Source organism: Plectropomus leopardus, chromosome 20, assembly GCF_026936395.1.
Source record: "Plectropomus leopardus strain MGB_pleo_1.0 chromosome 20, ASM2693639v1, whole genome shotgun sequence".
Classification (NCBI taxonomy): domain Eukaryota; kingdom Metazoa; phylum Chordata; class Actinopteri; order Perciformes; family Serranidae; genus Plectropomus; species Plectropomus leopardus.
In genome coordinates this window covers 9,483,493-9,498,213 of record NC_142195.1, presented here as the reverse complement: position 1 = coordinate 9,498,213, position 14,721 = coordinate 9,483,493, and the positions used below count along the sequence as shown (strand labels likewise).

The 14,721-nt window shown below is 39.8% G+C and overlaps 1 protein-coding gene across 3 annotated transcripts in view; it reads right to left on the bottom strand.

The window, feature by feature from the left end:
* The window catches only part of LOC121960073 (uncharacterized), a 112,189-nt gene that overhangs the window by 15,917 nt on the left and 81,551 nt on the right, over positions 1-14,721 (bottom strand). For 2 of the 3 annotated variants that reach the window (XM_088071221.1, XM_042509672.2), the window contains one exon: positions 12,992-13,066. In XM_088071221.1, the coding sequence (XP_087927347.1) occupies positions 12,992-13,066 (75 nt within the window). The remainder of the gene's footprint in view (positions 1-12,991; positions 13,067-14,721) is intronic. The other variant, XM_088071222.1, reaches the window with a different exon arrangement.

Below are 14,721 nucleotides of genomic sequence, written 5' to 3'. Positions count from 1 at the left end.
TATGAAACTCTGGGAAATGATTTATTAACCAGTAATGAACGTGTTAGCATTCAGCATTTAAGGTCTCGTCTATCGATCATCTCTGATAATGACATACGCTCGGTGCCAAAGCAGGGAGAAGATTGAGAGTGGGTGCGAGTGGAAGAGCTTTAGGGATCTAATTTAGCTGTGGGTGTGATTCTAGCGTGATTAGTATTTATATGACACATCATCCACATTAGGCAGTGCTTCCCTGTTCCACATGCCACTCTTGATCTTCTTCTCTCCTCCCCGTTTCAAAGACATGGCACAATGGTGATGGGCACCATCTGGCACTCACTGTTGGCACGAGGTCGGCTCTGTGATTATTGCCAAAAAGCATGAACAAGGGTTCTTGCTCTCCCTCTTCTCTCACTGAGTTTCTCTCCTCTGTTTCACGCCCAGCCCTCTATCTGTCATTTCTTCACACAAACAAACTCCTGGGTGGATGGATACACATTTGTAAGAATGTATAAGAATTTTTACGGTTTCACATCTCCATTGAATGGCCCGAGACAAATGCGGTTTTTTAGATGTATGCACTGCAAACACTTCACACACCACTGTGCCTGTTTTTTTTTTTGTAACTGTCGTGCTGTCAGCGGTGCAAGAGGAAAACAAGACTATACATAACAAATAATACTCGTCATTTCTGTTTTCTTGTTTTCTCGCTGTGAAAATCTCGTGCTCCTGCTGGCTGAGTATTTCGTCTATGTAGTTTGGTATGAATGAGAGTGATGCCGACAGTGTATTTTCTCCCTCTCCCCTGCGAGGTGCCTGTTGCTCCGTGGCTCAGCCCTGAAGTAAAGATGGATTACTGCAGAAGAACTGCCTGCCCTGCCCTTTACACATTTCACACACACCACTTCTCCATTATCAGCCTCATCCACGGGGGAAGTGGCGCACATACACGCACGCACGCACACACGCACACGCACACACACACACACACACACACACACACACACACACACACACACACACACACACAGAGGTTTGAAAGCTCTGACAGGGTTGTTAGCAAAAGGTCAAAGTCAAGAATCTGACAAATCTTTCTTTAGAGAAAGGAAAACCTCATATCCAGTTAAACTAAAAACACACCAGCTCTTATTTTACTCTCTTGTCTTTCAATCGGTTTCTATTTATCTCTGTCTTTCTCTGTTTCTCCCCCTCTCTCTCTATTTTTGGTTTAAGACACGCAGCAAGGAGAAAATCTGTTTGGATCAATTTCCTGTCAGATATGGACGACCTGGCGATTTGAAATATCAGAGAAAAGTAAATCCCGGCTCTGCAGTCTGCAGATTATCCTGATGTTGTTTGGCTTAACTTCAGGGTTCAATAAGTGTATTATTGACTGAGCAAGGTTCTTTTTGAAAATTTGGCATCTTAAATTTATACAGTTTATTTTCTTTCTTTAAAGCATAAACACAAAAATTTTAATGTATTTGTTTTAGACGGTTCATCATAACAACCCTCATTTTGATATTATTGATGGCTGGGAGTTTTCAATACTCATTCAGTGTGTTTCCATGCTGTGATAATACCTCAATGTTATACTGTATACCTCTATATATGGTACTACTGTTTTCATTTATTTTGCCTATTTTATTTATGTTTTATTTAATTTATTTCCTTTTTATTGCTTTTGTTGATTTAGAACTTGTTTGTATTATTCTAAACTGGCATTTTGCATCCTGCATCTTGCATTATTTGTCCTCTTGTTTTAATTTTTTGCTCTTGTGTTCAGTAGGATTGTTTGGCTTTCTCTTGTTGTATTGCCTTCTATATATCCCATTTCTGCTTTGCTTTGTTTGTCAAAACAAAATTCTGTATAACTAATGTTATATTATTATTAGTAGTAGTAGTAGTAGTAGTATTACTTTATGATTCTATATATGGTCCTGCTTTTCCATGTGGGATTAGATTCCCATGCAGCAAAATGACAAACATGATATAAAGATTAGATTTTCTATTAGCGTAGAAACAGACAAAAACAGAAACAGAGCATTACTGTCGGTACCAATGTTGCACAGACAACCCCATTGCTTCACGTTTTCCTCAGAGACAGGCAGCTACCAACAGCACAGGTAACTTGAGAAAGCAATTGATGGTACTGCGCTACACAAAAGTGCTTTCCTCTTCTAGTCTTGGTTGTGCAATGGTTGACGCACTTCCTGTGTGCACTAAACCCAGCCTAATTTTCCAATTTTTTAGAAACGTCACTGGTGATCATTATTCGATTGCCATTGCATTGTGCCATCAATATTCACTTCATAATGATAATGATTGAAGCAAAAAACCTTTGCCTACAACATCCATTCTTGTAATACAATATCTCCTCATAGCAGACAAAGCATTTATAACTTGGTTAAGTTTAGGAAAAGATTGTATTGTATTAACTTTTAACCAAAACCATGAATTTTTCCCCCAATCTTAACCAAAGTGCTTTTGTTGCCTCAACCTAACCACACATGCCCTCCATTAACCACATCAAAACTACTGATGAATCATGCCATGCTGCCCACTCTTGAATCAACCATAACATTGCGATAGCCGCTACCTCATACAACTGTTTTCTCTTTTTGCCAGCTCCCAGCCAACTGTTTGGCTTGTGACCCACTGAATATTGAGCGAGTCTTGGAATCCATCAAGAAACAATAATTCCCCTTTTCAGGCTAATGGCATAAACACAAACCAAATGGCAACCTCCAAGGCTGAAAAATTAAGCCAATGGGGAAGTGCCGAAAAACTGCAGTAGCTCAAATGGTCACTTGAGGCTGGCGCCAAAAGTGAGTCAATCCCCATAGACCCCCATGTTACTCAGCTGTTGCTCAGCTTTACTGCAGAAATCAACATGTTTACAGCCTGGTTCAAAAACCAGTTTTGGTCTCTATAGCTAATTTCAATATTCATGACATAACTATCTTGTTTATACAGATACATAATTAAGGGCTTTGAATGACAGGCTGTCTGCAGATGCTGAGATCCACCCCTCATTCCTCCACAGCTACAGTCTCTTGTACAACTACGGTCACTTGTGGCTCCAAAAAAACCCAAGATGGCGACAGCCAAGATGCCGAACTCAAGGCTTCAAAATAGCTGTCCACAAACCAGTGGGTGACATCACGGTAGCTGCATCCATTATTTTACAGAGTCTATGACACTAACATACACCTTAACACAACTGACCTCAAAGCCAAATTTCAGCATCTTAGGGCAAAAGGGGCAAATTTTTGATAACCAACCGACAGAGCGAGCTATAGCTGTTGGTTGCAGCTAAAAACGTTTTTCTACATTACTTTATCGGTAAAACAATTGTTTGTCTGCTGTTTGATCCTGAGCCGGTTGGGTACTATTTTGCTTATTAGAGCATTCGTACTAGAAGCAGCTGCCTGCTGCAACCGAACATGACATTAGGAAAGAGGTGAATGACCCAAAACTGCAAAGTTGCCAAACAGCTAAACAATGAACCAAAAAATCAATATAAAGCACAGTAAAGCTGAAGGAAGATGCATATTCAGCTGATAAGTCTCTGTAGGTCTGTCACTTTGAACGACCCCTTTTTATAATGTTATCACATTGTCGTTTGATACATTTTTAGTATAAAAATATTAACTAAAGTAAAGATCATAGAGCAGTTTAAGTTATGACAGCCGGACTTGCTACAGGTCTATCCACCACCCTGACCTCCATGAGTTTCTACATTGGACAAACTACCTCCTACACCAAAATGTAGCACTGGATGTACATTTTGAAGGGCAGAATAATACAATATGAACATAATTTCTGTGTATACTGGGATGCCTGATTTGTTTTTTAAAGTAGCTTTTAAAATTCATATTATGTCTTCTCTGTATCTTACAAAAGACACACACGCACACACACACACACACACACACACACACGCACACACACACACACACACACACACACACAGTATTTTTTCTGTCACTGTAATGTATACTCGGCTGTGTTTTTCCTATCTGTCTCCTTTGCTTTGTTGCTTCTTCAAATACAGATGCACTTTTCCTCTCCTCCTCCTTTCTCTTAACCTCTGTTTTTCCCTGGGATTTCATTTTATATTCTATTCAGTCAGGTCTTTTCACTGCCTGTTATGATAATGGCAGAGAATTGTCAATGTTTAATGAATGGCTGGAGGCTGGATACAGGTTCAGAAATATCCCTGTGACCGTTAACATGAGAACTTCATCTATAATTTGCTCACACACCGCTGTGTTCCCGAGGAGCTCAGCAGAAATGCGCACACACACACCGAGTCACAGATTTATTTTGGACAAGTTTCTGCTCATTTGCACACTGTATGTTATAGTGCAGATGTTGGTTTCCCTGAATAAACTGTGCACTGAAACACCTCGGGTTCTGCTTCATTTGGCCGTGGAAGGGAAAGCAAATCTGTAAGCAGCTGCCGAGGCAATCTTTCCTCCTCACCTCCTCTCTGACGCTCCTCTCACCCCTCTCTCCCGCTGCTCCTACACCCAATCCGGGGCTGCAAGTTTGCACCACTTCTCCTCATCCCCATTTAGGTGTGAAATGTATTTATATTCAAAGCGCAGAAAAACGGAGAAAAAGCGAGGGGGGGGAGTGGAGGAAGTGACACAAGCAATCTACTGGAAAAGGCGCCTCTTTCTGATGTCTGTAAAGTACCGTATTCCTCCGGATAAAACCGGGACAATGAGGAGCTGTCAGTAGCTATAGGCCAGTGTTGGGACCATGTGGAGAGTATTTGAATTGGACTGCTATGCCCTTCTGGGCCACATGAGAAAGTGAATCAAAGGCGGTGAAAGGAAAAGTGAGCCCGAGCTGAGGAGTAGCACTCTGGAGACGGGGAAGTAGACAGAAGCACATTATAGAGGGCAGGAGGAGTGTGAATGAGGCTCCACGCACCACAGCCCACTGCTCTTCACACTGACTTTAGTGGCAGCAAAGACACTATACATTGTTCTTACTAGATTCTCCACTTTGGAGTAAGACTTCGCCATTTGCCCTCGACTCAGATATACAAAGAAACATTGTGGATTTTTCAGTGGTGTAATGTAACAAAGTAATAAATCTTCCTTAATATAACGTAGTATTTTTTGGGAGCATCTGTACCTTGCTTGAGTTTTTTATATTTCTACCAACTTTCCCTTTTACTACACTACAATTTCCTAAATAATATATATACTTTTACTCCACTACATTTCCCCCAAGCATTTCAATTACCTACTACAAAATCTGGAAGGAAAAGAGGAAAGGATGAACTGAAGATTGAAGGTAAAATACTTAAATTTGTTTCTTCAAGTGTCATGTATACTCCCTTTTTAAAGGTATATGTTATGAAGAAATAAACTTCATAATATGCACAATTCTGACCACCTGCTTTTTTGTTAATAGCATTTACTTGTACTTTTAGTTTCAGTACTTAAGTGCATTTAACAGATTCAAAATACTTTTGATACTTAAGAACAGTAAATATTAGATACTTTAAGACTTTTACTCACCTAATATTCTAACAAGTTGCTTTAACTTCTAACAAAGTCAATTTCCGTTAAGATATCTGTACTTTTACTCAAGTATGGCTTTCAGATACCTCATCCACCACTGAAAATTTTTAACGCAGTCATCAGTTAATTCCCTCTGCAACTCATCAGGCTACATTATACCGCCTGTTTAAGCATGCAAGACGTGCAGCGCTGCTCCATCACGGGGATCTATCGGACAAACGTGTCTGGCAGCCATCCTTCACCCGCGCCGAGCCAACGGTAAGATGTCTCCTGGTCTCCTTTAACACTATTATTACTTTTTAAAATCTTTTAAAGCCATCGTGATTAATTTTTAATGTGGATGAATATTTCACCGCACACTAGAGTTTAAAAAAAAAGAAAGGAGAGTGAATGAGCGGTGAGAAAGTTGGAGCTATTGAGATGCATTAAGAGTCATCCCAAATTCCCCCCCACACACACACCATGCCCAGTCTCAGGAGTCTCTTATGCTCCACCAACTCACTCTCTGGTCTATCGCAATCGAAGGACAGCGTGTGAGTATCCGGCCCCGTCATGCGATGTTGTGTCAGTGGAGATGTGTGTCAGGAAGCGCTGATTCATGATGGGTGTGTGGTGAGAATGGCGAGTGATGAGTTGTTTCTGTAGGCGCTGTCACAAAATGTTCGTCTCAAGCCCTCCCGATGGATCAGTCTGCGGCCTTCGTCCTACGAGTCTTGAAGACTCGGCAGAGGAATCCACCACCCAACAGCCACCACCACCACATGCATATTCATATCAATGATGTGAAGAGGCATTCATTGACAAATAGGATGCCTAAAAGAGTCAGCACAGACTGTGAATGAGAGGAACAGAGAGAAAACAATGCGAGTGTGAAACGAGGCCACAGTACAGATATCAAACAAGCGTGAGTGGCATCCCCAACGATAACAGACGGCTAGCAGGAAAAGAGAAAAAGAGCAGGAATGCTTCCTCAGCAAGCCTTTTCTCAATTATCTGCTGTTCAGCGAAGGCGATGACGGATTGTGTTTGAAAAAAAAAAAAAAAAAAAAGGCAAAAAACTCTTAGTGGACTTATAGTTTAGCAGAAAACGTATGGTCCGGAGAGTCATTAATCCATTTCAGAGCAGCAGCCCATCGAGCTCCTCCAGCGAAATGCGTGATCGAGCAATAGACAGAGCCGTAGCAGAGATAAAGCAGCGGAGTACAGATCTGATTAGGCTGCCGTCTCCGCAAAACTCCTCGGGGATTAAGCACAACAGTTCCTTGTTAGACCCTACTTTGTTCCATCCAGCACATCCGCCATTAGCAAAAAGGAAAAATCACAACTCCCCCGCTAATTAACACCCCTGCGCGGCCACACAATCAGATTCACGTATTATCATGCAGTTAATGTGCCACTGGTGCTGGATAAATAACATCAGATGCATCATGCATTATTCTTCATGTAATGTGAAACCCTTGAAAACCAGAACAAATGAAGTGCTTATTTATGAGTCTTGGTTGGGTACAAAATGTTCAAAATGTTACGTTGTGTAGCCACTAGTATTTATATTTGCATGCTTAAAGTGTCATTAGCATTTTTATATAAGCTTTGCCCTGAAAGATGTCCTGAGCAGCTGGAGAACAAAGCTCAGTGTGCAAACACACAGTGACACACTTAAACACAAATGTATCACTGCTGCTTTGTACTTTACATATTAATAGTTTTTGTTAGACTTTTATCTCACTATATTTGATCGCTATTTCCTGCTATTTACCTACTTTAGATATCCCTTTTTATTTGTTTTTTTTTATTTTTAAAAACTGCCAAACAAAACAGGAAAAACTATTATCTATTATGCTCACTTCTGTTCAAACTCAACACTGATGATTTTAATGCAATGTTTTATAAGTAACATATTCAATATATATAAATTTGAAGCTGCATTAAATTATTTATTTAGTTATTTATTATTATTATTATTATTATTATTATTATTATTATTATTATTATTATTATTATTTATACTTATTTATACTTATTTCTATTTTATGGCCAGAAGTTTTTTTTTTAACCTGAAACTGATATGGGTTGGTTAGGAGTTTCTATATTTATCATTTATTGGAAAACCATTAACAGAACAGCAGCAGTATTGAAAAAGAGAGATCACTTTGATCACAAGATTGAAACTTCATCATGTGGCATTCATTTAGAGGTGTTTTTGGCCTGTTGACAAATTATATTTACCCACCTATTAGTCTCGTTTTGGTCTCCGCTCTCCAAAAATATCTGGCTCTTTAGCTCTTACATACTCGATTCTAGGGGCAGGCGATACAACAAAACTCTTCTATCACGCCATATATTATTCTCAACAGTATACGCACATCACAATACAGTAATTGTTCTGTAAATTCAATAAAAAATGTTTTAAAAATGACCATCTCATATCAATAATTCACCATATCTATTGTGTTTTATTGTTTCACAGCTTACTTTGTCTTATAATGATAATGGGTACAATCCCTGGTGTGTGTGTGTGTGTGTGTGTGTGTGTGTGTGTGTGTGTGTGTGTGTGTGTGTGTGTGTGTGTGTGTGCGTGCGTGCGTGCGTGCGTGCGTGCGTGTGTGTATTTAGGAGGCTGTTAGAATTTGCCTAGTCTGCTTAATTTTGTGCCTTATATTGTTTCCTACTGCCATTTATACTCCTCATACATATATTTATAAGAAAAAGGAAAACAAGTAACAAGTACAGTGAATCTAAATAAAAGCTCTGTTACTGAGCAGGAAAATAGAACACAAGGTTTAAATTGTGAGGAAATTACAAATCAGAACTGCACTGAGCGTAGCGCACGATTTCTTTTAAAAAAAAAAAACGGTATCTGTAATGAGAGGATGACTGGATGAAATATACTGCAAACATTAGGATGTTTTCCTGCATCATCTATTAGCATCCAAATGATGTTGGCCTGTTAATTGTTAATTCAATTATTAATTTGTTTACATCCCTGCCTTCTGTGGCTGAAAGTAATGACTTGAGAGTGGTGAGAATGAACCAAAACATTGAAGTTGAGGGCCAGAAAACCAAAACAATGAGCTGAAAGGTGCTGAACGTTCTGCACAGCTGAGGGAAACATCTGTGGGTTCATCAGTAGTGTATGAGCGACCTCCTTCACATAACATGTTTGACAGATTATTAATGTAAAAATATTGATTATATCAGCTTTAAAATGCAGTCTTGTGACATTAGATTTTTTCAGGTCAAATTTTGCAGCGGCTTATTGGGCGAGGACGAAAATTCTTGCATGAAAATGATTTTCATTTTTCCCCCTAAATATATTGCTGTCGGAGCTTTTCAGCGAGATTGATACTGTGTGATGTGCTGAGCTGTGCTTTTCTTTGAGGGCTAAGACTTCTTCAAGAAGCTTTTTTAATTGATGGAATCTGTCCTGTCAGATTTTATGGCTTTTCCATCACTCACTCCTTTCCGGGTTTCACTTTATCTTTTTTTTTTCTTCCTCGTCTTCCTTCAACACCTTCTTCTCTATTGCTGCCAAATTCTCTTTTTTTAGACTCAGCTCAACTTGAGCCTCAAAGAAAAGAAAATCTCCTCCCCTTTTAAGGCTGGAAAATCCTCTTGTCACACATGAAAGAAGCATGTCGACTCGACAGGTTGATGGAGCGATAAGTCATCATCTGACCATAAAACAGAGGCTTGGGATTGAGCACTGTGATATTAAGTGTAATATTTCTCACGCCAGGCATCATCTGTATTTCTTATTCCCTTTCTTCAAGATGAGATACTATCGCTGCTTCATACCGACATTCCTGAGCAGTAAACCCGCGCTGTAATATTCTGATCTTTCAAGATGAAGCTGTATTTAGTTTCTGAATGAATCATTTTCTTTTTGGGCTTCTCACTCTCTCCTTCTGCCCTCCCTCTCTCTCCTCTCATTTCTAAATCTCACATCTTTTCTCACAGATCTTTTTTCCCTCTTATCCTCAACTGTCTTTCTCCTCGTCGTCCCCAACTGCCTTTCTTCTTCTTCTTCTCTCTTTCTTGATTGAGGAAGTTTGCATAAGCACTATAAATAAATTACTGAAAATAACCAAATTAGAATGAATCATTTATATATGGGATATAGTCATTTAAACTTCGGCAATAATTGAATTTGTTCGACAATCAGGTTAATGTTGAGGATGTGTTGTAGCTACAGGAAACACCTTATTAGCGCTACCGAATAATAAATAATAAATGAGCGAGTAGGTGAGCATGCACAATCAAATCACTGAAAGCAATCAGTCGAAGCTGTATACACGCCACATTTCACAGCTCCGGTCCACAATTAAGAAGACTGATGATGAATCTTGGCCCTTTAATTGGGTTATGCTTCCTCAGATTTATGACATAATTTGACATAACCCCTGTAAGGTGTTTACATGAGAGTTTTAATCATCAGAGTACTGCAGTAACTGTACAACACCATTTGTTTCTGAGACAAGATCAATAATGACCTGAAAAACCTATGGTAAACAATGTGGTACATGTTTACCAGTTTACTTTTGCGTCATGTGGCTCACTGAGTATGTGGTGTTTCTCCTGTTGGCCCCATCCGTAATTTCCAGCTTGGCTCATAGATTTTAACATTGTGATGACAGATTTTTAAATTGCTATTTCACAAATATATATCCACCACTGTTCAAAGATTCATGACATAAAGAGTCATAATTGATCTTGTTTACAGATTAAGGTGTGCTGTCCAGTTTTACAGACGTCTCTTTTACAATGGCGGTCTATGGGTAAAGTGCTTTTTGGGCAACAGGGGATATTTTTGCAGTAATATCATGAGCGGCCACTGAGAAGAATTAGCTGCATGGCTGAGCAGTTTTCCTGGGGTCCTGGTTGGGACTCACATGACTTACCAATCCAGTCATTTGGCTAATATTGTTGAAGTTAAAAGTTGTTGCGTTTTGTTTGGCTTTTTTGCCTTTATTCAGATAGGATAGTTTATGTGTGAAGGGGGGAGGGAGAGGTGACTACATGCAGCAAAGGGTCAAGGTCGGGGTCAAACCTGTAGCTGCTGTGGCAAGGATAAAGCCTCTGTACATGGGGCGCCCGCTCTACCAACTGAGCTCCTGGGCACTTTTTTTTTTAACCAGTTTTTAAGCGACATATTTGCTTGATTGAAGCAGCTTTAATTTGTTGTTAAAATGTGTGTATACAGTATGTCACAGCAGATGTGTTTACGGATTTAAAGGCCAGACACTCTTTATAGTGATGACTATAATAGTTGATAGACTTTATAAAAACAATGAATGAAGCCACCGTGAGTTCAGCATTTTAGTCGTCACCATCTTAATTTTTTGGAACCAGAAGTGACCATGTTTGGAGGAGAGGGTGGAGCTGTGGAGGATTCATGGACTGTGGTGACACCTCACAGAAAGGCTGCCTTAACCTTAAATATGCGGAACTCCTAGCCTTATTTAAATGTAAATGGGTGAGTTATTTAAAAAAAAACCAACATCCCGTGTACGCTTGTCATGAATGTTGACATTAGCTGTAGGGACCAAAACTGTTTTTTGTAGCAGGCTGTAAACATGATTATTTCTACTGTTAAGTTAGGTATTGTAAAATGGGGGTTTATGGGGACTGACTCACTTTAGGAGCTAGTGTAAAATGGCCATTCAAAAAACTACAGTTTTTGGCACTTCCATGTTGGCTTTATTTTTCAGCAAAAACAGTTGCCACTGGGTCATCATTAGCTCTTACCTTAGCAGACTGATTATTCACTTTGTAAGTTTTGACACACTGCTCTCCCCTACATGAAAGTATATAAGGGTGGCTCTTACTCACAGACTGTGGTGATGCAGCCACACCCTTAAATACGTGCAACTTCAAGCCTTAATTAATGTAAACGGATGAGTTGTATAAAAATGCAAACCCGTACACTTCACATCATGAATGTTAAAATTAGCAAAAGAGACCAAAACATTTTTTTTTTGTTCCAGGCTGTCTATGGGGTACTGGCTCGCTTCAGGAGCCAGCCTCAAGTGGCCATTTAAGAAACTACACAATTTTTTAATTAATTTGTTAATTCGTTTTTTTTAACCCTGGAGTTGCCACTTGCAATAAATAAATAAAATAACTAAATGCGGAAAAATGCAATAGATCGATATATCTACAATATAAACGTACAGTATAAATACACTATATATGCATAAATAATATCTTATATATGTACATTTATAAAACAAATCAATTTAAAAAAACAAATAAACAAAGAGGAAATTTACATTGCATAATTCTGTCTCTATGAAAAGCTCACTTGAGAAAAATAAATTGCTGTGAAAGTCGGATGTATAATATATGATACGGAAAAATATAAGTGCAAATTGAAATCTCATTTATAGCTGTGGCTAAGGAGCTAGAGCGGGTCATCCACTAATTGGAGAATTGGTGGTTCAATCACCAGCAGTCTGCATCTCTAGGTATCAGGTTAACTGAGTAGCAGGTGGCACCTTGTATGCTTCCTTCAGCCATCAGTGTATGAATGTATGTGTAAATGGGTGAATTTGACATGTATAGCGTAAAAGCACTTCCAGTAGACCAGAAAAGTGCTACAGAAGTGCATATCCATTTACCTCTTTGTAATTCGGTCAAAAGGTTTCACACCTCCAGTTTTAAATAAAGATAGATATAAAATTCTCTGTCACTTATTCCATGCGTCAGGCTTTCCAGGTTTAATCCAGTGATGATCAAATGATATTTGTACATGTAAGCACTGAATGTTATTCTTCCTTTCTCTCCACTGTTTCTTTCTCCTCTCCCTCTGCAAGATTTGCTTCTTCCTCTAATAACCCCCCTCCCTTTTCTCTTTGCAATTCTGACATTTACAACTAAGAGGCAGGGATTTCAATTTCATAGCAATCCACACTTTTCTTTTTGCCTTTCTTCCCCCTCCTGTAAAGTGTGAAATCCTGTTTATTAATTGATTGATTTTAATTCAAATCTCACAGCGGAATGATTATGCAGTAACTCTGCGTGTGTGTGTTTGTGTGTTTGACACTGGGTGCATCTGTGTGTGTAAAAGAGAGATAAGGAGAGTAGAAAAATGAGGCGAGCAGAGGAGGAGGGAGGGAGGAAACCAAGTGGGCACACAAACTTAAATCTGTGTTGTTGTTGTTCACCTCATTAAATCTGAGAGAGAGTGTGTGTGTGATGAGTCTTAATAAATAATAACTGTGTTAAGTGATCAAACCTGCAGCGGTGTTTGTGCCATGAGTGGCCATACTCAAAGTGCTGTGCTGTCACACGGAGCAGAACGGCAATCCCACCGAGCCATAAAGCTGAACTCCCAAAACTGACGTGATTCAAAATGACAGAGTGATGCACATAACTGTGTGCTGTGACACGCACTGCACTCTCAGTGCTCACATGTAAAGGAAGCGATAAATATGCAAAAAAAATTCTCACTCGCACATCCATCCACATACCTGTAGATGATGCAGGCGCAGTCCCTGCAGGTCCCACAGTTCTCAATGTCCTGTCCGGTCCTGTATGAATGTCTTCTGTTGAAAAGCACAGAGATGACATATCAGGGGTAAAAGAGTGACGTTTTGTGTGTGTGTGTTTGTGTGAGCCCGCAAAGACATATTCAGGTTATCGTTTCCCTGAGCCGAATTCCTGGCACACACACATCCCTGCAAACACACCAATCTACTCTGAAATCACCCCTGATCATTTTTTAATGAACGATACCCCTTCCAACAGGCTCCGGCTGTTACGTAAAACCATGAGTCACCATATCACTCCAGGCATAAAACAATGCTTATGAGGTAAAAGTCAAGTCTGCATGCATTAGACTTAGCCCCATCACTGAATTCTTACACTGAAACACGCAAGATGTGTCACTTTATTAGACAGAAGGCTGTGCCGTCACATGTTGTGCAAGGCGTAGTTTTGGCATTAGTGTGTGATTTGGATTACGCTGCTCGGATTTCAGTCAAGTCTTTCCATGGATTCATAGACACACATCCGTCCATGTCTATCGCAAGAGTTCTCTCGTCCCCACATCATGTACTATTTCTGTGTGATAAGGCGGGGAGAAATTACTAAGCAGCTTACGATGTAGGAAGCAGATTAATTAAAGACTTGATGAGAATGGTAAAGGGTTTACACTAAGAGGCATGGCACAACTGAAGCCACCAACATGATAACAGCCAAATGCAGATTCCTATCTATACGCGTCTGCTGCATACATGCAGTAGGAAAAAGCTGCTGCGAAACGGGTGCATCCGAGTCCCAAATTGCTCCTTGTGGTCTGACATGACAGCAATCTTGTTGAGTTGAGATCAAGAGTTGCATGACTGACATGAGACTAAATAAAATAACTACAGATGCTCCCCTGCCTTCTTACCCACATCTGTCCCTCTTGCCTTCTCATTCTCACCAAATTTACGTTGCACGCACGGCTTTGTTGCCAAAGTATTTACAATGCTTACAATGCTGGGACTGGCTATAAATAGAGGAGCTACAACACAGCAAAGCTTAGGCACAACAATCATCTATCTGTAATGTTCACAGCACATGATGCTGCGAGGTTATTACAGCTGGGTTGTGAATATTCCTCTTTTTTAAGGAATATTCTGCAGACAACGCCCAATTGTCTACCCGACTCCAGGAGAGAGAAGACAATCTTTTAGTGAAAAGCTATGATCGCATTATAATGTGTGCCCCTCCTTTGTTTTGTGTGTGGAGAGAAACACATTCTCACTTGAGAAATTAAGTATCTAGGAATAAAACAGCAGGCACTTAGGCTACATGCTGACATTTACTTTCCAGGTCTCAAAAATACCAGACACTCATAATTTACGTATAGTCCTGCTGTTCTTTATCTCACTATCTCTCTCTATCTATCTAATAAGAGTTAACTGAAGACTGACTAAAGTTGGCCACAGATTACCAGATGGCTTTTCACACGACACTTGGCCCCAGGCTGAGAGCCCCCTTTAGCCCTGGGTTTACAGCTCCATTAGCCTACGGCTCCCAGTCATTTCACATTTACAACTTCAAATGTGGGATAGCTCCTCTTTTTGGCCCAGGGCTTTCACACAACATTTAAACCCAGACAAACCCCTTTCCAAACCCCTTTGGGCTATGCAACATTTCACAGCACTGTTGGCACTACCTTTGAACACCACCTTGGACATAAGTTGTGAAAAAT